We start from the raw sequence: 27,057 nt of genomic DNA, 5'->3' as shown, positions 1-27,057 counted from the left end.
TAACAGAATAACTATGGACTATAAACCTCGAGTTCGTATCAGGCCAGACAGGCAAACAGAGGCTACTCCGTTAAAACAGATGTAATAAATAGTGGCCATAGCATGAAAAGTTTATTATCAAACAATTGAGCTGTATTTACATCACAAAGAAATGACATAATCTGCATATAGTAGTATATTATTAGAAATATTCAGTATTCAAAAGTCAATCCTCAGATGATAATGTTTCCAATTCATTTACGGTGCAGACAGATGTCAGCAATGTACACCCTCCTATTTGAACGCCCCAGTTAGACAATGCATCAGTTTACCGATTTACAAGACTGATATCCACAGAAATATATGACCTCATAAACCTAAATCTAGTTGAGTGTTAAAAAGGGTCATGAATAGTATCTTCACAGGTAGTTACAGAAGTTTTCCTAGAGAACAAAAAAGCTATAATCTATGAACAAACTAAAGTGAACTACATGAAAGGTTTGGCAACTGAAACCTGTGCTCAACTCTATACATCAGCTCTGTAGAAACGCAGCAGTTTGAGTGGCGACACCTTTTCCTGCAAGCAATAAAGTAAGAATAAAGTTAACAAATGACTTCAATGCCACATGTTTCAGAATTCAAATCACAGTACCTGAACTGCTCTTTCTGACGGACAAGGAAAATGAAAGCCAATTGAACAATTCTCCACCATTTCAGGACTTTTCATCCATGCTCTTCGCCCCTCACCAACTTTGATTCTGTACTTGAACATCTGATAATACAAAAGAGACCCCCCGAAAAGGTTTAATTAATCTTATTTGCTTCAGTTTTAGATTATCATTTTTAATATGACCTATAAGTTGATTATCCTATTGAAGAGAGGAACTCTAAATATTTCACCAGCTTCACATAGAATGCCAAAAGCAAGGGAAGACTTCATATATAAATGGAATGAATCACATCAACGAGAGACAGAAAGAAACCTCTGGAAGATAAATAGTTGGCAGCTCGCGCGCTTCTATCTCACGTGTAGCACCGGTGCCTTGGCACTCTGGGCAGAACACTGAACCAATTTGGCAGTTGAAAAGTTTCCCCTTTCCCGCTTCAGTAGATTTAGTTCCATTTTTTCTCCTTGACTTTTTTCTCTCTTTTGCACTGACTGGTTGAATTTTAGCCATTTCATATTCAGAGAGAAGTATCCAGAGTATGAGGCAGGAAGTATGGAACACATGAAATTGCTACAAATGAAAATAGTAAACAGTGTTAACCAAGTCTCTATTGTTGCTTACAATCAAATGATTAAAACAGCCGTACACCATACACATCAAAAGGAAGCAGTGACTCATAATATTGCAGAAACATCAAGTAATCTTAAAAATATTACCCCATATGAATTTCTGCCAATGCAAGCGAGTTGTCCAGTCTTCATGTTCACCAGAGTTGCTACATCTTTCTCCAGAAGAATCTTTTGTTGACAGATGTCGCAAATTCTCTCTGCAGCTATGCGAGCTTGACGTCTCAGCTCTCGTCGAGCATTCTTTCTAGATTTAGACGTTGAAGGAAGAAGCTGATGATCATGTCGATCCAACATCAATCTGGTAGGAGGACCACTAATATTCTCAGGATCAGGAGATGACTTTTTCCTTTTCCTATTATTCCCCTCCTCCTTATGACATTCTTGAGCAGGACCAGATGGGAGCAACAACTTTGTATCATCATCGTCGTCAATCAACCCCGGTCTTCCCAAATTGCAAATATAAGCAAATGTAATAACAGCAAATTCATGATCCACAACCTTGACCTTGTCCTTTTCCTTATTTTCAGGAACACTTTCCCCCAACCATTCACACCATATCCGACTGATCTCACTTAAATTGCCATCTGTCTCAATAAACCTTGCAGCGATTTGTCCAAAACCCATAAATCTTGCATTCAAATCAGAAAGGTCATCTCTAATAAGAATATCTTGAATAACCAAATCGCATGGTCTTCCATTGTCATTTGCATCTTCGTCACATCCAACATTCTCATCAGCAGCAGGCTTCCCATTTCCAGCATGTTTAACAATAGCAAGGTTGCTATTATCATTGGCTAACGACTTGTTATCATTCTTAATGAGTAAATGCTCATCATTCTCAGTAGAATTGTTAAAGAATTGGACACCATCACTAAAAGGCCAAGGATTTTCCTTCAAGAGAGTAAGCTTAGCAGTCGATAACCTCTTAGTATGAAGCTTGCCCTTCAAGTGATCAAACAATACAGGAGGGCTGTAACATGGCGCAAGACACAATGTGCAAAAGAACACGAAACACTTCCCATCCTCACGAAGTTCCACATAAGGATGTCCTTTAGATCTCACACTCTTAAGAGTTTTTCTAGCTAATTGCTCTCTCAAGCTACTTGCACGACCACCTGTATTTGGAAACCCTAACTCCCGCCTTCCAGCCATCCAACCAAAACACTTCCCGCCAAAAATATTTCAAATTCCACACAGACTATTTGCCCTAAATCAATCTCAATTTTTCCTCAAAAGCAGGAAAACTCTAAATTCAAGAACAACATGATGGAAACCCTAACTCAACAACAATTCACCAATTTCTTCAAATTTCCACAAGAAACAGGAATTCACCACTTAAAACAACGGAATCAAGAACAAAACCCTAATTTTTCAAACTTAAATTCTTGAAATTGAAAGCAATAGAACTAACACAAAAGAAATTAAACCTAAAAAAAGATTAGTTTAGTTACTAGCGGCATTACATATTCGTAACGTGGTGCGTATAGGAGAATTCGGTGGTGGTTGAGACCGTCGAGTCCGTACAGCAACAGAGAGAGAAACGCAAGCCATTGATGGAATAACAGCGAGATGATAACACGTGTCCTCCATTGAGATCAATTCCATTTCTTCTTTGATTAAACTTGAAAAGAAAATTTTAATTTCTGTTTGGATAGTAAGAAAATAGCTAAGAAAACGAAAGAAAAAGAAAATGAAAACCGCTTCTTTAACTAACTGCACAGAGAAAAACACGAGACTGTTGTGTGTTGATATAAGTATACAGTAGTTTTTTTCTTTTTTATTTGGATTAGATCGGAGTCATGTGGGCCGTTGGATGTGCAGACTTTTAGTGTGTGCGGTGATGGTGGAAGGTGAGGATTGAGTGATGGAATAATTGGGATTAGTGTTTGTTAATGTTAGGTAGAGAGAGGAAATAGATTCGAATTTCTGGATTAGGTTCCTCCTAATTGCTTGGAGTAATTTTTAATTAATTAATTAATTAATTACAGTTATTCTTCTTAACTGTTTGGGTAGCATCTTTTGGCTTTATTTATCCACATCTTAGTCATAATTAAAGAGTTTACTTAAACTGAATTAGTAAAATTTAATTAATTGAATGAATAATTTAATTAATCTGATTCATGAAAAATTATTAGGTAGATTTAGTCCACCGTGTCATTCGTAGACTAAGTTTATCACATTATGACACATTATTAAGATGATGACAATCTTTTAAATTTGTTTGTTACTTATTTACACCTTTGAATAAGAATATTATAATATTGTCATCATTTTAATGACGTGTCATAATGTGATAGGCTTAGTCCACATATGACGTGCTGGACTGAGTTTACCTAAAAATATCTCCTGATTTAGTTAAAAACAAATAAATTCAGCATGTTAGTCTGTTTCATGTCAGGTAATCAGATTTAGTTTTTTAATTATTCTGATTTTTTTACAAATAATTATTTTATTTTCATATTCGATTTAATAAGATTTGATAAATTAAAAAAAAAAAATTGAATGAGGTTCTTTTTTTTCATAGGAATGAGGTATTTCTTTAATTGTCTTTAATTTTAAAATAGATTTGTGAAGGGTCTTTCCTTTAATAGGAAACAGATAGAAAGTATAATTTGAATTAAGAGTTGCAAATTTTATAGTACGTAAATCTCAGCCTTGGGAATTAAAAACTAGCTGCCAATTAATTTCTCTCTCAACAAAATTTGCTCTCTTTTCTCTCTAAACAAAGTTCATCTTCTTCATCTTATTCTTGGTGAGAGTGGGAGAAGATGATTTTTCCGGTCACCGGAAAATCATCTTCTCTCCGCCCATAGTTTTATTTAGTATAGATCTACTCTTTGTTGATTGAATAAGACTTTTTTTTAAGATGTTTTTTATGGTTTGAAATTTTATCTTATGAAATAAATTGTTATGGTTTGTTTTCTTACCTCTTTGATCCGATGTTGTAGATCGTTCAAAACTATTTAGTGTTTGTTCGAACTTTTCATCCAAGTTCTTGTAAATCTAAATATTGGAAAGATTTTTAAATCTATCTCTTTAGAATATTCTTGAAGATGAATCAAAAATGCTAAGATTCGTCGGATAGAGCGGATTTCTTGTCAAATCGGAAAAAGGATGATCTAAGTACCCCGTCCAACGGGAACATAGTTCTTTGTTGTGTTAAATTTATCGGGATTCATGTCATAGATTTATCTTTATTTTCGATTAATTTTTGCTTATCTTGGATTGTTGTTTAGTAGTTGGTTGTTCAAATTTAAAAGATCATATTGAGATCCTTGTGATATGACTTTCATTGTTTGTATTTACATCTTCATTAATATATTCTAACTTTGGAAAAAAAAAAATCTCAGCCTTGGCAATAGTGGGCAGCCACGGATTTAAAATTTTCTTTTATAGTTCAGGTTTAATTTGTAGTATACTTTTAACTTTTCAATAATCAAGATTTAATCTCTCTTTAACTCTAAATTCTCTACACCAATGAACTATAACTCAAATAATATAAGTTCTAGACAATAAAGTCATGAGTTCGTTTCTTCCCATAAACGCTCTCCCTCTCTAATTATAAAAAAAAAACTCTAAATTTTCTACAAATTCTATATCTATACTATATATAAAAGCACGGATGGGGGGTGGACAGGCAAATTTACTGAATAATCCTTTTCAGTCTATTAAAAAATAAAGGTTTTATAGTCATTAACTAATTAGTTATTTAATTAATCACTATTGTAATTAAAGTCCTAATTAGAATAGGTAGCTAAATTATCTCCAATTTAGTTTTTAGTATGTAAAAAATAACTAAATTGTCTCCAAATTAGTAGGAATACCTATCTTTTAGTTTGATTGAACTACAAAATTAAAATACTGTATTTGGACAATATAATATTATTTAAATTTCTATCTTATTATTTTTAAAGATATTATTAATAAAATTAAGTTAATTATTTAATTATGGTTATTATAAAATCAAAAGAAAAATAAATTCAGTATGCAAAAAATTTTAATAACCGAATATATTATATTTACTTTTATAAAAAAAATTAACTAATTTAATATTAATTATAAATAAAAAATTGACATAATTATAATAAATTTACTAATATGTTCATTGACGAGTTACGTTACGAGCCACGTGCATAGCACGTAATGCGAAACTAGTCTATATAAAAGGAAAATAAATTGATGTCGGCCGGACTAAAACCTACTCTAATCTTAGGATAGTTTCATCCCAAATAGTGGGTCATGCTTTGCTTTGTGGCTAGGGTATATAGTCAATACTTTAGGTGAGTTCAATTCGGTAGCAAAAATATCTAAATTAAACTAAATTAAAGACATAAAATTTAGTTTCATTTTTATTTTAATAAAATACAAAAAGAAAATCTATTTTTTCAAAAATAAGAACAAAAAGTAATCGTAACTTTAAAAATTAAACTAAAAAATATAATATACTCACGTAATTTAAGTAATAAATATTCTTAGTTCTATATTTATAAAAAATCTATTGCTTAGTATAGACGCTTCAATACTAAAATTACCATTAGTTTAGGTGAGTATAATATATTTTTTTAGCATTTATAGAACTAAGTATATTATTCAAAAAAAAATATTGTTTATATAATTTGATTTTTTTTTTCAAAACTAAAAATCAAATCAAAATATTAAATAAATGAAAATAAATAAATTAAACAAACTTTTTTCGGGTTGATTCGATTGGTTTTCGTTTCAGTACTCCAACCCCTAAAATAGTAAGTCAATCATCCAATTCATCACATTAAGCAATAGAATAATTATTTTTTATTTTTTGAAAAATATTAATCCACCAAACATGAAAATACAATTTCATATAATTATAATTATCATGGATACTTAATTCTATACGGAATAACAATTAACTATAACAAACCAAACATAGGTCAAATAAATTTATATACCCTGATTTTGATTCATAATTTTAAACCCTAATAAAACAATTAAAGATGAAAATAACCAATCACCTTTGTTCTTACCCAAATAACTAACAAATTGATAACAACCACACAAATTAATCTCAAACCAAATAGAAACACTAAATCCACCACAATTTCTGCAATATTTTAGATCAAACTAAACCAAAATTAAAAAAAAAATATAAGAACTCCAATTAGAACAAAAAATCAAAAAAACACATCAAATTAAAAGAAATCAGATCTCCATAACTGTTTCTTTACATAAAATCAAAATCATACACCCAAAAAAAAGCATAAACAAAAAATGGGTTTGGAACCGAAACATAACCTAATTAATCATTCAAATTATAATTTAAAAAAATACAAATCAACGCTTCAAATGCTTGACTTTGAACCAGCCTTTCTTAACAATCTTGACCCCTTTCTTGAAGAAAATCTTCAGCTCCGCCGCCCTCACCTTCACTTGATGCTCGAACCCACCCATCTTTTTTTCTTCAACCGGAGAATATTTTAATTTTGTTTTGTTTTCAATGAGAGAAATTACAAGCAGTAGAAAATATAATATGGGGATATATATAGAGAAAGAAAATATTGTTTGGGAAAAAAAGACAGGTGTTATTACTAACACAGCCTAGCCCTAAAACTCATCCGGATTTTATTTGAACAAAGGGTCAATTCGATCCTCGAATTTATATTTCATATTAAATAAATACGTTTTAATTGTTTTGTTCAACTAGATCCTTAAATTTGTATTTTGCAGTCTAATAGATCTTTTAGTCAATTAATTCTTTTAATTTGGAGCAATTGATCCCAAGGACATGCAAACTCCCGCTATTTTTTCATTTTGGTAACTAATTTTTTTTCATTTTAATTTTTTAACAAAATGCATACGTGACAGCCGGATTCTGACATGTGTCAATCAGATTTTTATAGTTTTACTTTGAAATATATGTATAATTTTATTTCGTATAGGAATTTTTAGAATAAATTGTGCATACATGACATGTTTTTAGGTAAATAAAAAATAAATATTAGTTGTCACCTGAGAAATTTTTGGCTCGAAAACTCTGTTTAAAAAAATGAAAATTTGGTAACGAAAATGAAAAACAATTGGTCACCAAATATTTTTAAAAAAAAACAATCCCAAAATTAATTACTCCTCAAACTTGTGTCTCGGGGTTAATTAGGTCACATATTTGTGATATACAAACTAGAAGTTATTTGATCAAAACTAAGAGAGTTTAAAAAAATAAAAAAAATGACTTATGTGATCTTAAACTACAAATTTGAGGATTGGATTAACTAATAAAAAGTTAAAATGACTTATTGGATTTTGAAATATAAGTTTAAGGGCCGGATTGACTCTTTGCTCGATATCTTTTATTCGCGTGGAATCCAGCGCATTTGATGTATACGTGGCGAGCATCAAGTGGGTAACACGTTTTTTCTTTTTTTCTTTTTCTAATAAGTGATTATCCAGCGTGATTGGGGAATAGCTAAGCTAGTACACGTGGGGCTTTGTCAGCCATTAGACCGTTATAGTGAGTGGGTCCCGTATCATTTTTATTAGACCCGATTTGTGGGCTCAAGGTTGGATAAATATGTCCGAGAATAAACAGATATTTTGCAAGAATAATTCTTTGAAAAAAAGCTCATTAGCTACCAACGGGAGTTGGTTCAAGTGGTAAGCGGCTTGATACCGATTAAGCAAGGTCTCGGGTTCGAATCCTTGTGAATGCAGAAATTCCCACCGAAAGACTCAACCACCATGCCAGGTGTGCAACACAGGTCGGATCCGGATTAGTCAGGGCGAAGCCTTGGAAACCGGATGGACTTACCAAAAAAAAAAGCTCATTAGCTAGAGTTACAAAATTAAGAAGAAAATAAAGGTAAAAAAAAGCTGGCTTTTCTATAAAATAGTCATGACAATTTTAGATAAGACACAACGGGAAGTTAATCGAATTTAAATTTAATAAATACAATTAATTTTGTATATAAAATAAATAAAATATATATATTCGTTTAAATGCAGCTAAATATTATTAAATAAAAGATCAACACGCCACTTGAACTTGTGAAACGGAATCATCTAACCAAATTTATATTTATTTGAGCAATTAATCCCAAAACTCTTCATTTTTTGGTCAAATAACCCCATAAGTTATATTTTTATTTCAAAATATAAATTTAGAATAATTATATTGCAACAATTAGAAAAGTATCTAATTACTTTTTACGCGATCTAAAAATACAATTTTGGGTTATTTGATTCAAAAATGAAAAATTTTGGGGTTAGCTCAAATAAGTATAACTATAAATATAATCGGATGATGTTGATTCCTAAATTATTCTATTTTGTATAATCATATTTTTAATTGTTTTTAGTACACGGTTCATTACTTTTGTTGAACGGGTCTTAACTATAAAACATCACATTTAATACTTTCACATTTAGACTAATTTCCACTCAAACAGTGTATGTACCTTACGGGAGGCATATTTTATTTCCAAATTTTAAACGGCTGTATATATAAGTAGAGTTCGAATCTGTAACCTCATTTAAATTAAAAGAGCGCTTTACCAATTCATATGTGTTTTGTAGGTTAAAAATAAAGGCATATTATTATTAATTGATTATGATAATTAAACGCGAGTTAATTGACGACACACAAATTTTAGGACCATAATGACCCTTTGCGTATACTTCAGTAGACATGGAATATTCATGAGGTGGGACAACTGTACTGGACCATTAACTTGGAATATTCATGAATTCCTCAATCAGAATGATTATGCCGACCTGATATTGTCTCCTATACATTATTTTGTTGAACTATAATTAAAATAAAATAAAATAAAATTAAGATTATACTAAAAATTAAGCTACAATCAATACAAAAATTTAATTAAAACCGATAAAAAATAAAATTATCTATTTTAAAATCCTTAAACTGTACTACTTTAAATTAAATTTTGTTCTTTTCAGATTTTTCACCAAAGCAAATGTTCAAGTTAAAAATTTACATTTTCGAATGTAATGAAACAAAGTTATTTTTGTCTTAAGGACTTGAAAATGCGCGCTAACTTTAATAATTTAAGGGCAAATAATTGAAAATAGTATAGTTTAGGGACCTGTAATTGTAAATGCCTAAAAGAATCACAAAGGTCTGAAAATTGTAGATCATTAAGCCTCAAAATTAAGACATTAAGGTTATAATTAGAGTGAAAGCATTATACAAGGAATGTACAGCAATGGAAGAACTCAAGTTTCCTGTCCAAGAATAACAGCAACCAAGAACACATCCAATTATAACCAACTGTATAAAATTCTCACCGGAAAAGTGAGCTGCACTGAATGCAATTGAACTGAGAAAAACTGCTGTTTTCCAGTTTACTGTTGAGGCTAGAGATGTCAGCAGAAATCCTCTGTAAACAATTTCTTCCAGTAGAGGTGTCACAAAGCAGTAAACCACCACACAGGCAGTTTTTGATGTGGTGTTGCTCAGTAGAATCTCCTTCAAGATTGGGTTGTTCACATCCTAAAACAAATTACATAATGAGAAACTTAAGCAGATATTGTCTAGCTTAGCATCTGTGTAGCACGGAAACGGTAACGCCGAAACGAGAAACGTAACGAAATGTGAAATGGAAATGCGAAACTCTGAAGCGGAAACGACAATATAAATTATAATAGTTTCCATAGGAAATATTATAATATCGAATTACAGAGTTTTAAAAGTGTTCTCGGAAATAAAAACAGTATACCAAAACGCAAGACTCGATAAGTTAAGGTGCAATATATCTTGAGCATGAGCAAGTCATATAACTTAGCATATATGTAGCACAGAAAACGGAAACTCTGAAACGAATTGAAACAAGAAACGGAAATATGCCGAAATGGGAAACGCCGATACAGACAATACTTTTTCATAAGTATAGAATCAGATTATAAATATAAAGTTTCAGAGTTTCAAAAGCGTTTTTTGAGAATTAAAACGAGATGTCAAAATGTAAGACTCTATAAGTTTAGGTGAAATATATCTTAATTAAGCATGAGCAAGTCTCATAACTTGGCATCTATAATACATATAGTAGGAAAACAGATATAGCTAAATGAGAAACGTCGAAATAGAAAAAGACATCACAACATTTGTATAATAACAGATTATAAATATAGAATTTCGGAGTTCTAAAAACGTTTTTGAAAATGACAACAAAATGCCGAAACGCACGACTTGAGAAGTTTCCGTAAAAGACAGCTTAGTACCAAGTCTCGTAAAAGGTTCATCCAACAATTGTCAAAACACATTGTTATGTACAAAAAGTTTAAAATTAACAACGAAAAACAAATAAATATGAGAAACTAACCTTAGGTTCAACCAATACATCAGCCAGAAAAGATGTGAGAAACACCAATAAAGTTAAAGACCCGAAACCTAGTAATGTTGCTACCAACCAGCTCCTGTCTTTAGAGTACTCATAAGATTTGAAGAAGTTTAATAGCTTCTTTTCTGGCTTGGCAGTGGTGCTAAGCAGAATTAGGACACCAATGAGTTCCAAAATTTGAAGGATCAGCAATGATAATATCTGCATTAAGAACAACAAATGTAAATGCATTAGAGCAGTGATAATCCATTCAAGCAAAATATATTGATTAATTAGATAGTTCTAAGAACAAAGCTTAATACTACGTCTGTAATCGAGCCGACAAGCTAAAACACTAATCAAGATTGAGCTCGACTCGACTATGAAATTCAATACTCAAAACTTTTCCCAATCAAGTTCATCAAGTTTTATAATATAAAAACTAAGGGTTACTCATGATTAGACTTCATTAAATTCGACTAGACTCAATTAATTAAACTATTCGATTAGCAAGCCTCTTCAGCAGAATATTACTAAACTCGAACTCAATTCGGCAGTTGGCTTGAGTAACTCGAACTCGATCACGACTAGATAATAATCGAGTCGATTTCAGAGTACTTTTTAGTCAATCTAGAGTAGCTCACGAGTTGGTTACATCCCTGTTGAAATGAGTATAAAAATTTCACAAAACCGACTCACCTCAGTTTGTGGATCAAGAACCGATTGGTGCAGTAGATAGGCAACTATAGACAAGCCTCCAAAACCCAATGGAATATGCAAACTGAACATAAACATAGCCATAATGCTCCATATATTTTCTCTTTCCCATGGAATTTCTGATGAAAGCACTGAAAAACCCTGCTCAAAATTAATCCCAAAATCAATAACAGTAAAAAAACAAAAGCTTCCCCATCAAAATTAACCGCACTTGGTTACCAAATATACAGTTTTTTAACTTGACTGAGAATTAGAATTATACTATGAGTGTACCTCAGTGGAGCTATCAGTAAGCCTGTTTTTGATGCAATAACAAGGCAGAGAGCATTTGAAGCTGAGACTAGACTTAAGAATGGGAGAGGAATAGTGAAGATTTGGATGTAAAATTTGCTGTTTGTTGAAATTAATGCCAATTTTGGAGGGTAAAACACCCAGTTTTGGTGCTCGAAGAGCTAGCAGCATTTCATTTATCCTGTTTTTTTTTTTAAGTTTATTATCACCTCATCAACTACTTCTTGGCTGAATACAAAATATAGTTCAATTATTTAAGTAAATTAATTAGAATAAGAAAAATTATTTAAAATATTTTAGACTGCTCAACTAGCCTAAAATATTAACTAAATATGGATAACTATAAATTACAAGTTAATTACTCTCACCTTTTTAATAACATTTTCATTCACTTTAACTGAATTTTATAAATAAATTTCAGTTATCTAATAGCTAAAATGTCATGGGAAAAATAATAAATTTTCAACAATTAGGGAAAAAACAGTCATTTTGACCTAGCGCGAGTCGTGATAATAATTCAACCCGAAACTATAGCAATAAAAACAACTCAAGTCTACAGGCTAAACAATTTCAGTGACTAAAACTTCAAATGTAATGTTTCATCCATAGAAGCAACAAAAGAGGTAGCAAAAGCATAAGTGTTTTGTCTGAGCTACATGTCAATAACTTTCAAGATTACTGGGAACATAGAAGAAATAACATAGTTTATGATTTCCATGACTTGAGCATGGGCAAAACATGTATTTTCATACATAGCAAAACCAAAATCAATTCAGAGAACGGATCCGTAAACCAGTGCAGACTCATCAGCCATCTTCAGTCTCCCTGCACATAAAGACTCCATGTTAGTCGTACAGCATGAACGCGTTAGAGAGTATTACCCCTAATTGATTAAAATTGATGAGCGTGAGTTAATTGACACTGACTCTAGGGACCGTGATGACCGTCTGTTCATTTCTTAATACACCAATGAAAGGGAATTCTTTTCCAAAAGTATTTTTAAATATATAATAGATGTTAGAAAAGAAACTTAAAAATGCTTTCATGGAAAATGGAACTCTTACCAGCAACCGAGATAGTTAATCATATAAGTAGCATAAATCTGCAGTCATGGCCGAACTTAATCCAGAGAATTCTGAGAAAGAGAGCACACATTAAACAAATGAATGAAAGCACATATTTCATGTAAATTAGCATAAGCAAGCATGTTTATTCAAATGTTACCTGATTCAATTTCTTCATATTTTTCTAGTTCATCCATAGTTTCACGGAGATCAATTGGATGTGATGCAGGTCTCAACCAATTCTGACCACACATAAGAGCTTCTAGCATCAATGGTGGCAGTGAACTCCTAAATGGATCCAGTACATGATTATCCATCTTGAATGCTGACTCTAGAGAAACTGTAGAAACTGGAATGGCCAATACATCTCTAGCTATTTGGGAGAGAACTGGATACTTAGGTGTATTGACCTTCCACCATTCCAGAATATCAAAATGATCATCCATGGTTTCACAATCCACAGATAGATACCTTAACACATCCGAATTAGCTAGCTTCTCCCTTTTTTCTTTTAAATACCTTCTGTACTCCCGTTTCATGGTATTTACAGTAAAGCGACCCTCTTCAAGCTCATCAGAACTCGTCTCATTAGAAGCTGCATTCGAACTTTTAGCTAGCAGATGAGCATTGGAACTCAATAATCGGTAGTGATCATACATTCGAGTCAAAGTGTCTTCCACTCTCTGACTCATCTGTTTAGCCCTTGCGCTATCATAAATTTGATCAAAACAATACTTCATATTTACCAGCTTATAACGAGGATCTAAAACTATAGCAACAAATAACATGGGGTTGATATTATCAGGATTACCCAGATAATTTTCAAGCTTTATTTTTAAGTGCAAAGCCATAGAATTCAAGATACCATCTCCATTTCTACTCAATTCAAGTAGCTCAAGTTGCAATGACACAAACTCATGGTAAAAGGAAGTTGATGTGACATGTAAAGAGCCTGAAAGTTGCAATGCTGCATCATGAAAATGCTCCAACAATTTGACAAAACATCTGGCATTCGTCCAATCATTTTCATTGGGAGGCTGAGTGTTATTTACTTCCCTGTTCCTTCCTTCGGATCCAACCACAATATCCTCATCACCTTCAAAGTGCAAAACATAGTTTGGGTCATCCTCCTTTAGACGTTCAAAAGATTTCTCACACTTCTCAGCAGTTTCTAACATTTTATAGGTTGAATCCCACCTAGCTTCAATGTCAACATAGGGAAGCCTCTTAGTTGAGTCTCTACGAAACCACATAAATCTCTTGAACTTTTCCAGCTTACTAGGAGACGACCTGACAAATTTCACTGCATTACGAATCTTATCAATTGATTCTTGAAAGTCAGTTACAAACTCTTTCACAGCAAGATTCAAAATCTTCGTGGCAGACCTCACATGCATGAATTCATGTCCCATAATGGTACTGTACCAATATCCAGTTCTTTCTCTCAAATACCTAACAGCACCATCATCAGAGTTTGCATTAGCAACCGTGACAGTGAAAATCTCATTTATGCCCCATTGTAGCAAGCATGTCTCGACTGTCCTCCCGATTATTTCCCCCTTAAGACTAGGAACAACACGGAAGTTCAAAATTCTTTTGTTCAACTTCCACTCATTATCAATCCAGTGAGCAACAAGACACATGTAATTCATGTTCTTAACAGACTTCCAAGTATCAACAGTAAGACAAACACGTTGAAACTCGAGCACATCTTTCAGTTTCGCTTTCTCCTCCTTACAAATTCTCATACAATCTCTAGCAACATCAAAACGAGAAGGAACTACAAACCTCGGTTCCAAAGCATGAGAAAACGTCTTAAATCCTTCTCCCTCCACAACGCCAAACGACAACCCATCAACTATAACCATTTTCGCAAGGGCACATGTAATAGCCTCGACATCAATTACCCTATTGTCCCTAAGAGCAAGATTAGTACTAGAACCACCTTCCTCTAATTCCTCATCCCTTTGTGATTCTAAAGACAAAGCCCTTTTCCTTTTATTAACCCTATAAGGATACTTAGGACATTTGTGATACAAATGAGCACTCATATGACCAAGAACAACATGGTTTTCTGAATCATAAGCATAATTTATACCACAATAATCACAAGCAACCCTATTACCTTCACCTTCATTTGTACCTTTGATTAATTTAAAATGATCCCATACTAGAGCTGTATGTTGAGTAACTTTTCTAGTACAAGGATGAGATTTTGACCTTTTACAAAGACGAACAACAGGCGCCGTCGCCGGTGGTGGCGGTGGAAGTGGTTGCTTTGATTTTGAGGTTGATCCTCCACCTGATATAGCTTCCTCATTCTCACTCTGAGTAGTCTGTAAACTGAGTTCATTCCTCTCATCAGTATCCATCTGAAAAAAGCAATCAAAACTTAATTAACTCAAAATAAACAGAAATGCAGCAAAGTAAGCTAAAATTGCTTTAAAGTATTCACCGGTGGATTGAAATTAACTGCCGGTTAACGGCGGAGAAAAGAAAAACGGCGAGTTACTTACCGACGGCGATATTTCAATATTCATGAGGAAGTTAGGGTTTGGTTTTGTTTTATCTCGGGCAAAATGTGTATATATAGAAATGAAACAAAGAAGAAACGTTGCCGTTTGTTAAAAAAATTCCTCTCTGCAATTCTCGGTCACTTCGGTTTCGGTTTCCGATGAAATTTTCGGTGAACTTCGGTTCGGTTTCTGGTGAAATTATCGGCGCACTTCGGTTACCGAAGTATATTATTTCCCGCCATTTTTGTATATAAATTATTTTCTTTTTAAAATGTCAAGTTGGAAGTCTCAGGTATACGAGAATCTTAGCTTAAATTCCCCTAAACTAAAAAGTTTCTTTAATTTTTAATTAAGTGAGGTATGTTATGTAAACTAGAATTATTATCGTAAAATATCCTAATTTTTTGTATTTTCTTTTTTGATTTAAACACAATCTACTAAGATTATGTCACATCACATATCCATTTTTACAAACTTTTCATCCCATAACCCTAATTAAATATTATTTTCACAAAAACGGCATCGTTTTAGCCGTTTTGAAAACAACGTTGGATAAATCATTTATGCTATAAATGCTACAAAATGAAAAATATGAAGGAAAAATCGTGATGTGTGAAGTTTGATAGAATATGCTTGAATTAAAAAAAAAAAGCGGAAAATGAGGATATTGTATAATAATAACCCAGAACTATATAGATGTACTAAAACAAATTAAGGAATAAAATATATTTTAAAATTTAATTATTAAGTATAAAGTATTTAAAATTATTTTTCATTAACCATCTAAAGTGTGATGTGTATGATGTATCTATTTTATTTTAGCTCTCTCACCTTATAATTTTATGATTATATATGAATGAGAATATTATTTCATTTTTTATGTAAGTAGTTTCCATATTGACTAAGATATAATAATCACTATTAATCTTGATTTTTAGTCATGTGTTGTACAAATTACTTTGGATAGTTGTAATTTCATTTGAAAATAAAAAAATCACAACTAAATTAATTTTAATTTATATATAATTACTATAATTTTAATTAGTTAATATATTTTGCAATTCACGTATATTTGCAAATAGTTTTGGTCAATCAATATTGGTCCAGAAAAAGTCAATTCATATTTTTGCAATTATATAATAAAAAAGAATAGATTTTAAAAAGGCTAAATTTATTTTAGAGTTCTTAAACTATACGACTTTGATTATCTGTTTTTTTTTATATTTTATTGTCTTTCCCGTTCCCTAAATTTCTATTGTTTTAGTCAATTTCCCGTCCACTTTTAATTATAGCTACTTGTTCAAGTTGGGGTGGAAAAAAGTTTAAAATTTATATTACTGCATATCATTCTAATTTTATTTTTATCATAATTAATTAATTTCAAAAATAAAATTATATTAGAGGTTTATTTAAATTATTATTTTTAGTCCAATTTAAATGGATAGCTATTATTGAATGTAAAAATTGGAAAAGTGATTACAAGTGAAAATTTTGAAGATGAGTCATAAACAAATAAAATTTAAAAAAAAAGAGGTGTTTTTGAGTGATTAGGTTTTTATTATATGAGTATGCATGGCAATGAGTAGTATTAATTTATTCTTGCATTGTCCTTCTCCATCACAAAATAAATTAATTTTTTATTCCTTGCTTTTTCATGGAAAAAAGAGAGAGTTAATTAGTGTCAAAGTATCTCATTCCCTTTTAATTATAATTAATTATATGTTGCAAATTGCCTCACTATAAAGCTGATCATTAATCTAATACAAAAATTATATAAACCCCACTTCAATTTCGAGTCATTTAATTTCAGAATTATGGGTTCAACTACAAACACAAAAGATCCAGCATGGAGGCTGAGACATCAGAGGATCGAGACCCTGAAAAAATACCAATACCCGGAGCCTGATGATCATCAGGATGCTCGACTCGGGCTCGGAGTAACCAAAATGATGAATCACAGGCTATATAAGTCTGCACAGAACGACAATGCCGATGCCATTCTAGATGATCTTGAATGGGTTTCAGCTCAGAATCAAGTTTCTGTAACTGCCATTTTCAATCAACTCAGTCCTTCAGGAAACACTCTGCTTCATGTTGCTTCCAGCTCCGGTAGCAGGAACGTAACGGAACTTCTGGCTGTTCACTTTCCCAAGCTGATCACTCGTGCAAATTTTCAGGGCGATACGGCCGCTCATCTCGCGGCCAAAGCCGGAATGGTGGAAACATTGACGACTCTAGTCAATGTTTATATGGAGAAGTACAAGGCGGCCGCAGGTAGGAGTGTGCATTAATCGTTTGATCGAACCAAATTGACTTCTTAATTTGGTTCGAAATTTGGACTAATTTAGTTCGACTATGTTTTAATTTTTTGGTTAATTCGGTTAGATTCAGTTTTTTATTAATTTGATTCGGTTATAAAAGCTTGGCTAATTTGTATTAGTTTCAAACTTTCAAATTATACCGAACCAACTAGATTAACCAAATTATACATAAAAAATGTAATATTTTCAGGAATTTTAAGTATTTTTTTCTTTGGGACTTAAATACTAGCAATTTATCTAAATTAGTACTTCTTTCGTCCCAAAAACTCGAAAAAATAGCGCTTTTACAAGCATTAAAAAACTAATTAGTGATAGTTAATTTATTAAATTATTTCTAGAATACCCTTTAAAATGTTCAAGAGTGATCATTATATATGTAGCCATTAAATTTAATACCCATCCTACATAATTATGAGGGTTTTTGATAATTTTTTTTCAAATTAACATTAAATATTACTATTTTTTCTAGATTTGTGGGACAAAATAATAACTCTTTCTATATTTATGAGACGGGAGAGTATGTAATAAGAAATTATATTATTTAATTATTTTTTATAATTGCTGTTAATAAATTCATTTTCGGTTAACCAAAATAGTCGATCAAATCAAATAATTATTTGAGTTTGATTATAATTGGATTGTGTAATCTCGGTAACCTACCGATACATATCCCTAGTGATGGATATGAGCGGATTTACATGAGATTTTTGATGATAATGGTTCATCTAATAAATTTAAATTTTTAAAAACATTATCAATGTACAAAACTTTATACTATTACTCTTTTTAATAATTTATTTTTTCTGGATCCGCCGCTATAGGTGTGTTGTTGGAGATGAGAAATGAGAAAGGAAATACTCCTTTGCACGAAGCAGTGATAAATAAACAATCCAATGTAGCCCATCACATCCGCTGGTTCGAACCTGAATTAGCGTATTATCAGAATAATGAAGGTCGGGAAAGTTTTCGCGACGGAGAAATTATTAAAGAAGGTAAGTCGCCGTTGTATTTAGCGGCAGAAGATGGGGATAAGGAAATATTTGGCATTCTTTTGCAAGCAATAGTTAAAGATGGCGTTGCATCACTTCATAAGCTACAAGGATTGTCTCCGGCTCATGCTGCTGTCAAGCATAGACGGATAGGTAAAAGAATGTGTATAGAATTGAATCAACTTGCGAACCATTCAAAATTAACTCGAAAAATTCTTAAAATTGATTTGATATTAATCAAGACGAGTTTAAGTTTAAGCTACTTGAGTTACTTACTGAGTCGAGTTCAAGCATTAAAATACTTGACAATTCAATAAGCTCGCGAACTTAATTAAATTTTAATTAATTTAATTAATTACCTTTTTATCTTTTATATACATATTTATAATACATTTATTTTTATATTAAAATTTAATTTAAAATATTTATATAAATAATCAATTTGAGTTCGAAATTCAATTATTTTAGTGAATTCGTGCTTGAACTCTTATGAAGCTCGATTAGGTTTGATCGAGTTTCAAGTTTTAAATTTTAAAGTTGAGTCGAGTACCAATTTGATATTTTTTCAGCTCAACTTAATTACGCTCATATATCAAAACTTCTTCGGTCTTATAATTTGAAACAAAAATACGTTTTAAATTCCAAAATGTTATAACGATACCGATACATGATTAATGGATCACTTTTATTCATCCAGTCTGTTCATGTTCGGTTCATTTGAACGGTTTTAATTTTCAATAAATTCGGTTCGAGTCTGAATTTATATTAACTCATTTTTTTTATGTGCAAGTTCAGAAATACTAGAACAAATAAAAGAAATAAAACCAGTACTATTACGAGGCAAGGATATTGGAGGAAATAACGCACTTCATTACGCAGCATATTTTGGTTATCTTAAAGGAGTCGTGTTCTTCCTCAAAGAGTACAACGATGGTGCAATCGAACAGAACGAACAAGGAAATTACCCGATTCATGTCGCATCTAAAGTAGGCCAATTGCAAGTAATTCAAGAGTTGCTTAAACAATGGCCTTATAATGCCTCAGAGTTTGTTAACCGGAAAGGTCAGAACATCGTCCACGTGGCGGCGGAGAATGGCCAGACAAAAGTGGTGGAGTACATACTGAAGAACTCCGGTTTGAGTCACCTTGTAAATGAGAAGGACGGGAATAGAAATACTCCTCTGCATTTGGCTACACAGAAAAGCTATCCTATGGTCGTATTTGCTCTTGCAAAAGCTAATAAAGTTGACCATTCTATTCTTAATAATCAAAACATGACACCTTATGTTGAAGCTCTCATATTAGCTAAAGAAGCGGAGGAAAATGATCAAGAACTAAAGGTATAACCTATTTTTTCAAAACTTATATTTAGCCCTTAGGTTTTACGGTTGAGTACAGAACTATAAATTTTATTCATGCGTGATTTTTTTTGGATCGTTTCAATTTTTTTTATATATAATTGGAGAAGAGAGAGCATTGGTGGAAAAAATAAAGTCACGACTTAACAGTTTGATGCTCAGGTGGTAATTTCTTGTAAATATAGCATATAACCATGCATCTTCTTGCATAGTTATAGGCTTATAGCAACCATGATCGATGTAGCTAACTTTTCTTACTTCATTTATATTAGAACAAGCTATGCGACACTAAAAGCAGTGAGAGGATAGTTTCAAAAGAATGTAAAGAATTGGATGCTTATGGATCGGTATGTTTATTTTTAATTTCAGAAAATTACGTTTCTAACAATTATTTATCAAATTTTTTTACTATTAATTTGGAGCAGATGCAGTGCAATATTTTATATATATTTACGTAGAAATTTCATATTATCATTTTACATTGACTATATGTTAGTTCATTTGCTAATTTATTAATGATTTATGGATTTTATAAAACCAGCTGATGACATATGCGATCTTATTCTTCTACGGGAAGAATCTAAGACGACCAATGGATCATTTTCATGGTTTTAAACATAAGCCAATATCGAAAGAAGATCTCAATGGCCGGATAAACGTTCTTCTAGTAGCAGCAGTTCTTGTCTCCGGCGCAGCTTTTAACGGTGCTTGCCAAGTTCCAAAAAGCGCTGCTGGTGGCGGTGGTGCATACGAATTGGATTCAACCAGCAATATACTATTACATTTCTACTTCCTATTTGATTTGTTGGCTTTGAACTTCTCCGTGGCCGCCGCTATAATTCTTTGCTGGGTGCAATTGTTTGACACAAAACTGTCAACTTTTATCGTATCGCTAGCATCGTATTTGGTGGGCGTCGCTATTTATCAAATGTTCATGACATTTTTGTTTGCCCTAGCCATTGATGCAGTCAAAATCGAGATTGTCTTCGGTTCTATATTCATGGTTGGAGCTATCTTCTTCATTATACACACGGTGCTTTTTATTCCATTGATGGTGCCCCCTACTGCAAGCAAAATGCTTGAAAATTTGCTCTTACCTTTCTTCTATATCTTGGTTTTTTTTGCATATTTTGTATTCGAACATATCATTATGTCTGTGAGTTATTTTATTGTCCAAAAGTTTTTAGTGTGTTTGTCAGGCATGTTTGTAAGGAGAAGAACAACGTAGCTTGATCTCTTGCATCAAACTCATTTTTTCTTTTACATGTACACAATTCATACATAAATAACTTTATTATTGTTGTATGTTCATCTCTAAATTAATTAAGTCGAATCGGTGGTTAAACTGTGTCCATCGGTTTACGACTAAATCATGTTTTACAATTGATTTAACCAACATAGATATATAAACTGAATATATATAAGTTTTATTAGCTAATGGACTGAAAAATTAGTAAATGAAAAAAGTATGACTAGTAAATGAAGATATTGAAATCATTTTTATGCTTTAATCGGTTTAATAGTTAATAATACGTGTGACTTTTTTTGTTTCAAAAAGGTCAAAACCGTTTTTTTTATTTTTAAAAAGAATCAAACAAGACTGGCCCTTGATTCTCACTTAAACCGGTTGAATAGGCTAACCCGGTCCGATCCTTAAAACCATGTTTATACTTTTCATTTTAGACATTATTCAACTTTTTTCATCATCTTAAATTACTCTATAAAATGAAATTATATATATAAGACAAAATTTAAAGATAAAACTATCACAATTTAATTACCACATGTCAAATTACAGCTGTCGTTTATGTATTAATGTTTTATCAGAAAAGCCTAATTTAAATTAATATTAAAATTTGCTAAATAAAACAAATCTTAGTCACCAAAACTAAAAAGACAATATTTTGATGCTCTAGAAAATTAGGTAAAACACTCTATTTTCTAAAATAATAGTAAATTATACCTCAACAAGGAAAAGATAGAAAAAATACCTCACCTTTTCAGCACTTTTATTTTTTTACTCTAAAATCTTTTTTTACTATAATAATACTTATTTCTTATTATTTTTTTTACTCTAAGCATTTTATTTATACTCTCACATGTGTATCTCCCTTTTTCTCAGATTTTTTCTCTCTCTCTCTCTCTCTCTCTCTCTTCTTATTCTCCTCCATTTTTTCTTCTTCTCCAAATTCTTCTTCTTCTTCATTTTTTTTATCACGCCATTGCTCCGCATTCGCCAATCCACCATTACTCCGCCGTTGCTCCGCCTTTGCCCCGCCTTCGTTTCGTTTTCACTCCCCCGTTCTTCCATATTTTAGCGATTTTTTTAACTCGTACTGGTGATTATTATGATTTATTTTAACTCTCAGATCTAAAATAATTGTTCTTAATTTTTTTTAGTTTAAGATTTGAAAATCTGCTTTAGAAACGATTTTATGATGAAAAAAATGATTTTCTGCAGAAAAAACGATTTTCTGCAGAAAACAGCGCCTGATTATCATATTGTTATCACTATGACGTTATCATATCATTATCATAACACTGCAGAGAAAAACGATTTTTCTGTCAAGAAAAATGCTTGATTATCATTTCGGTATCATTAATGTTAGCATAACTGTATCATAATGTTATCATATCAATACCATAATATTACGCGGTTATGATAATAATATGATAAGGTTATGATATAGTTATGATAAAGTACGTCATGATGATGTTATGATAATAATTTTTGATATTGTTATGATAAAGTATATTGTGATAATGTTATGATAATAATATGATAAGTTTATGATAAAAAATTATGATATAATTATGATAAAGTACGTGATGATAATATTATGATAATATTTTATGATATAATGTTATGATAAAGTATATTATGATAATGTTATGATAATTTTTATAAGAATAGGTTATGATAATAGTATGACAAAGTTCATGATAATAGTATGATAATGTACGAAAAATAATTTTTTATAGAAAAATTATGATACCGAGATGATAATATCACTGCTGCTTTTATAATAATATTATGAAAAAAATATTTTTTTTACATATTTTTTTTTATATTTTGTAATCTGTGATTAAAATAATCAATTTTTAATTAATTACATGCTGAAATTAACATAAATTATTAAGAATATTTATTTTTAAAAATAATAATATGATGATGGGTTTATGATAATGTGATGATAAGGTTATTATTATTAAAAATGATAATGTGATGATAATAGTATGATAATGTGATATGATAAAATTATGTTAAGGTTATGATAAAGTTCGTAAAATTATGATAATATTATGAAAAAATATAAAAAAAATCATTTTTTGAGGATTATTTTTTTTGAAACTAAAATGACCATTTTATAATTAATTGCAAGCTGAAACTAACATAAATTGTGAAAAAATATTTATTTGTCATAATTTTTTTTGATGTATTATTTTTTATTGCAGCTTTTTTAAATCTAGAACTAAAACAAAAAAAATCAAATTATAAAATAAATTATAATAACTCAGAATTGATTGTATATCTTTAAAATTAAATTACATACTTGAAGATGATATTATTTAGAAAAAGAAAATAAGAGAAAGAAAAGGAAAAAAATTACAGCAAAAAAAATGGAATAAGAGAAGGAAAAAAAGAAAAGTGAAAGGAAAGAGAGAAAACATGTGGGATGAGTGTAATATTGCATGTGTGATGCACTCAAAGTAAAATACAAATATTTTATACACGGGAAGTACACAAATAAATAAGCCAAAATCCTGAGGTATTTTTGTTAACTTTGGCGTGTTGATACATTAATTCATATTATTTTTGTTTTTTAGGTAAAATCCTAAATCTCTCAATGATTAATTATACCTTTAACCTTTAAAATCAAGAATAAATTATCATGAGTCCCTTCATTATTTGGCATAATGCATACATTAGTCCTTCTTATTTAAAGATTAAACAATATAATCCTTCACTTTTGATTATGTCAACAATTTATTCCTTTTATTCCTTTTGGTTGTTAGTCAACGGAGTCAACGAAACGATATATTCTCCCATTTTTATTTTTCCCAACGTTTCCATGCATCACTTTTGTTTATGTCAATAATTTCGTCTCTCGTATTTGAAAACTATTTATCCTAAGTCTTTTTACTCCGTGACTAACACCAATATTGGACGGAAGAATTAAATTGTTGACCAACATAAAAGTGAGACTATATCCTTTGATTTTTAAAAGGAATTAAAGGTAAATTATGACAAATATGAGGGCTAATAATAGTTTACTCAAAGATCAATTACCCTTTTAAGATGGGTTGGGTGTAATTACAGAGTGTTTATCCCATGCATTGGTTGTGCCATGTCATAATTACAACAAGCCAATGGAAATTTGTGATAGAGAATCTTTCATTTATTATTTAATTTTTTTATTATGAATTTTTCCACATGGCTAACGCACCATTGGTTTGTTGCACGAATGACATGGCGCAACGGTTGCGTGCAATAATTTTTCGTAATTACAATAACCAAATGCAAAAGAGCAACACACCTAGAAAGGAATGGAGTCTGAGATAACGATGCTGGAACTCCAAAGAAATTCAACAAACTGGGCAAATATTGTGGATGAAATTGTAAAAATAGAGAAAAAAATATTCCCAAAGCACGAATCACTGGCTCGGTCATTCGATGAAGAGCTCAAAAAGAAAAATTCTGGGTTGCTTTATATTCTGCTCAATACTGAAGTTATCGGCTATGTTATGTATTCTTGGCCTTCTTCGTTGTGTGCATCTATCACCAAGCTTGCAGGTTCAGTGTTTGATTTATGAAATCTTGTTTATTTGCAAAAACAATTATGTGGGTCTTAATCATTTTTAACAAAGATGTTAAATATTTATGTTTTTTCGGTGCATCGGGATTGTTTTGTGGGTGATGGGACAAATTTTTCGCACGCATATAACCTGTTTGATGAAAGTACCCATAGAAAAGTTTAGTCATTTGATGACCCACTTCATTATCAATCCAAAATCATGAAAGAGGAAATTCACTATTTTACATTTTACATCACCCTTCAATCTTTGCACATGTTGCATACTATTTATTAGGATTAATTGCTTTAAAAAGGCTTAATATATAGTTTGACCCCTGAATTTGTACCCTTTTACCCATCTAACCCCCAAACTTAAAGTCTCACCTATCGAACCCCTGAACTTATTAAACAACCCGATTTGACCCCCGAACTTGATAAATACGTAAACATTGAACCCCTCCGTACACAATTTCTTCTAGAATGTTTCAAGTGACAGGTGGACGCGAAGGGTTCAATATTTACATATTTATCAAGTTCAGGGGTCAAATCGGGTTATTTAACAAGTTCAGAGTTTCGATAGGTGAGACATTAAGTTTAGAGGTTAGATGGGTAAAAGGGTACAAGTTCAGGGGTCAAACTATGTATTAAGCCCTTTAAAAATTATAAGTTTTAGTGTTTTTTAGCACTTTAAATACTACCTTTCAGTTTTGACAATTTAATATATGAACTATCACTTTTTTAAGGCCTAATTATTTAAAAAACCCCCACCTTGAAACATTTTTTCATTTATACCTTGACCTAGGAAAAAGTTCATTTGTACCCTTTTTTTGATTTTTCGTTTTCAATTGTACCCCAAAATTTTATTTTTTGACAATTTAATTAATTAGAGGATGAAAACATTAAAAATAATTAAATAGAAAGGTTATAGCATCTTTTTTCTATTTGAAAAAATACAAATAAGTTAAAAAATGAAGGATTATTTTAAGCTTTTTTCTAAATAAAAACAGTTCAATTTAGTGCTTTAGGGTAGAGTTGAAAACGAAAAATCAAAAAAAGGGTACAAATGAACTTTTTCCTATGTCATGGTATAAAGGAAAAAATATTACAAGGTGGGGTTTTTTTAAGTAATTAGGTCCTTTTTTAAATTCCAAACACTGAATATTTTTCCGTTAGAAAAATGCTGATGTGCTGAAATAAACATTGTTCTGGCATCAACAAAACACTTTTTTAACGGATTAGGTGGTTAAAATTGTCAAAATTTAAAAATTAGTGTTTAGCATTGGTAAAGTTAAAAGTCCGTGTTAAAACTGCAAAACACGCTAACATTTATGGTTTTGCAAGCATTTAAGCCTATTTATTAAGATAATTTTAGTTTCTTACTTGAACATTCTTGTTTGTTGAAGCAGTGAAGGGCAATTACAGGAGGCAAGGCCATGGAGAGGCGTTGCTAAAAGCAGCAATTGAGAAATGCAGAACAAGAAAGGTTCAACGCATATCGCTGCACGTTGATCCATTGAGGACTTCAGCCGTTAGTCTATACAAGAAATTCGGATTTCAGGTTGATAATTTGATTCGAAGTTATTACTCTTCGGATCGTAATGCCTATAGAATGTACTTGGATTTTGATTCTTGATTAGTTTGAGCTCAATTAGAGCCTATATTAAACATGTTAATGTAGAAGTCCATGTCATTAATTTCCAGTTTCTTTGTTGGTGTGTAATACACAGAGTTCATTATATATCTCTTTTACATGAATTTCATTATTTATAATATGTGAAATTCACTTGCAGAAAATAGCTAAATATTATACTATTTGATTTAGATTAAAAAAATTACATATTGAATGTACATTTGACATTAATTTCAGCTATAAAATTGAGGTTCATAGTTTTCCAACTTAAGCTAAATAAAATACGTCAGTTAAGCTATAAGTACAAATTGTATAAAACTATCAAAAAACAGCTGAAAAAGTGCAGACAGAAAAATAAGAAGGATTTTTTTGTTGCTGCCCAGGATCGAACTGGAGACCTTTAGTGTGTAAGACTAACGTGATAACCACTACACCACAGCAACCTGTATATTGACTTTGTATAATTACTTAAAACAAATTACTTAGAGGTCCATAAGTATACCATAATTAACAATTTGATACCTCTTGTTTCAAAACTCTACTTAATAGTCCCTCAGTTTTAATTCTGAAAGATCCTTCTGTTAATTTGAGGGACCAAATCGTTTAACGGATTGAAACTCGGTACTAAATCGTTTAAAAGTGAGGGACCAAATCGTTTTATAAAATTAAAAGTGAGGGACCAAATTGTTCACAAAATTAAAGGTGGAGTACCAAATCGTTTGAAAATAAGTGTCGAAATTAACGGAGGGATCTAATAGTTAACGAAATTAAAACTGATGGACTATTAAGTG

At 31.3% G+C, this 27,057-nt stretch overlaps 5 protein-coding genes and 1 non-coding gene across 6 annotated transcripts; 2 read left to right on the top strand and 4 right to left on the bottom strand.

The window, feature by feature from the left end:
* Positions 1-197: 197 nt before the first annotated feature.
* Positions 198-3,028, bottom strand: LOC126656107 (uncharacterized). The gene is made up of 4 exons (XM_050350593.2): positions 1,364-3,028; positions 963-1,217; positions 632-751; positions 198-556 (listed from the first exon to the last, which is right to left on the bottom strand). The coding sequence occupies exons 1-4, from the start codon at positions 2,426-2,428 to the stop codon at positions 506-508; spliced, it is 1,491 nt and encodes a 496-aa protein (XP_050206550.1). The 5' UTR covers positions 2,429-3,028; the 3' UTR covers positions 198-505.
* Positions 3,029-9,383: 6,355 nt separating this feature from the next.
* Positions 9,384-11,810, bottom strand: LOC126654892 (uncharacterized). The gene is made up of 4 exons (XM_050348889.2): positions 11,575-11,810; positions 11,284-11,442; positions 10,588-10,806; positions 9,384-9,758 (listed from the first exon to the last, which is right to left on the bottom strand). The coding sequence occupies exons 1-4, from the start codon at positions 11,761-11,763 to the stop codon at positions 9,417-9,419; spliced, it is 909 nt and encodes a 302-aa protein (XP_050204846.1). The 5' UTR covers positions 11,764-11,810; the 3' UTR covers positions 9,384-9,416.
* A 336-nt stretch (positions 11,811-12,146) lies between these two features.
* Positions 12,147-15,423, bottom strand: LOC126654502 (zinc finger BED domain-containing protein RICESLEEPER 2-like). The gene is made up of 4 exons (XM_050348390.1): positions 15,173-15,423; positions 12,817-15,028; positions 12,657-12,727; positions 12,147-12,417 (listed from the first exon to the last, which is right to left on the bottom strand). The coding sequence occupies exons 1-3, from the start codon at positions 15,194-15,196 to the stop codon at positions 12,672-12,674; spliced, it is 2,292 nt and encodes a 763-aa protein (XP_050204347.1). The 5' UTR covers positions 15,197-15,423; the 3' UTR covers positions 12,147-12,417; positions 12,657-12,671.
* A 1,563-nt stretch (positions 15,424-16,986) lies between these two features.
* LOC126655482 (protein ACCELERATED CELL DEATH 6-like) lies at positions 16,987-21,068 on the top strand. Its single transcript, XM_050349692.2, has 5 exons — positions 16,987-17,446; positions 18,315-18,635; positions 19,278-19,822; positions 20,113-20,187; positions 20,382-21,068. The coding sequence occupies exons 1-5, from the start codon at positions 16,987-16,989 to the stop codon at positions 21,066-21,068; spliced, it is 2,088 nt and encodes a 695-aa protein (XP_050205649.1).
* A 3,280-nt stretch (positions 21,069-24,348) lies between these two features.
* LOC126656200 (uncharacterized) lies at positions 24,349-26,391 on the top strand. The gene is made up of 2 exons (XM_050350715.1): positions 24,349-24,635; positions 26,043-26,391. The coding sequence occupies exons 1-2, from the start codon at positions 24,389-24,391 to the stop codon at positions 26,267-26,269; spliced, it is 474 nt and encodes a 157-aa protein (XP_050206672.1). The 5' UTR covers positions 24,349-24,388; the 3' UTR covers positions 26,270-26,391.
* A 245-nt stretch (positions 26,392-26,636) lies between these two features.
* Positions 26,637-26,709, bottom strand: TRNAV-UAC (transfer RNA valine (anticodon UAC)). Its single transcript has one exon. It is a non-coding gene; the product is annotated as a tRNA-Val (tRNA).
* Positions 26,710-27,057: the final 348 nt, after the last annotated feature.

The sequence above is a fragment of the Mercurialis annua genome, linkage group LG7 (genome assembly GCF_937616625.2).
Source record: "Mercurialis annua linkage group LG7, ddMerAnnu1.2, whole genome shotgun sequence".
In the NCBI taxonomy this organism is placed as follows: Eukaryota; Viridiplantae; Streptophyta; class Magnoliopsida; order Malpighiales; family Euphorbiaceae; genus Mercurialis; species Mercurialis annua.
Note: the sequence above shows the minus strand (reverse complement) of the source record. Positions and strands in the feature narration are given on the sequence as shown.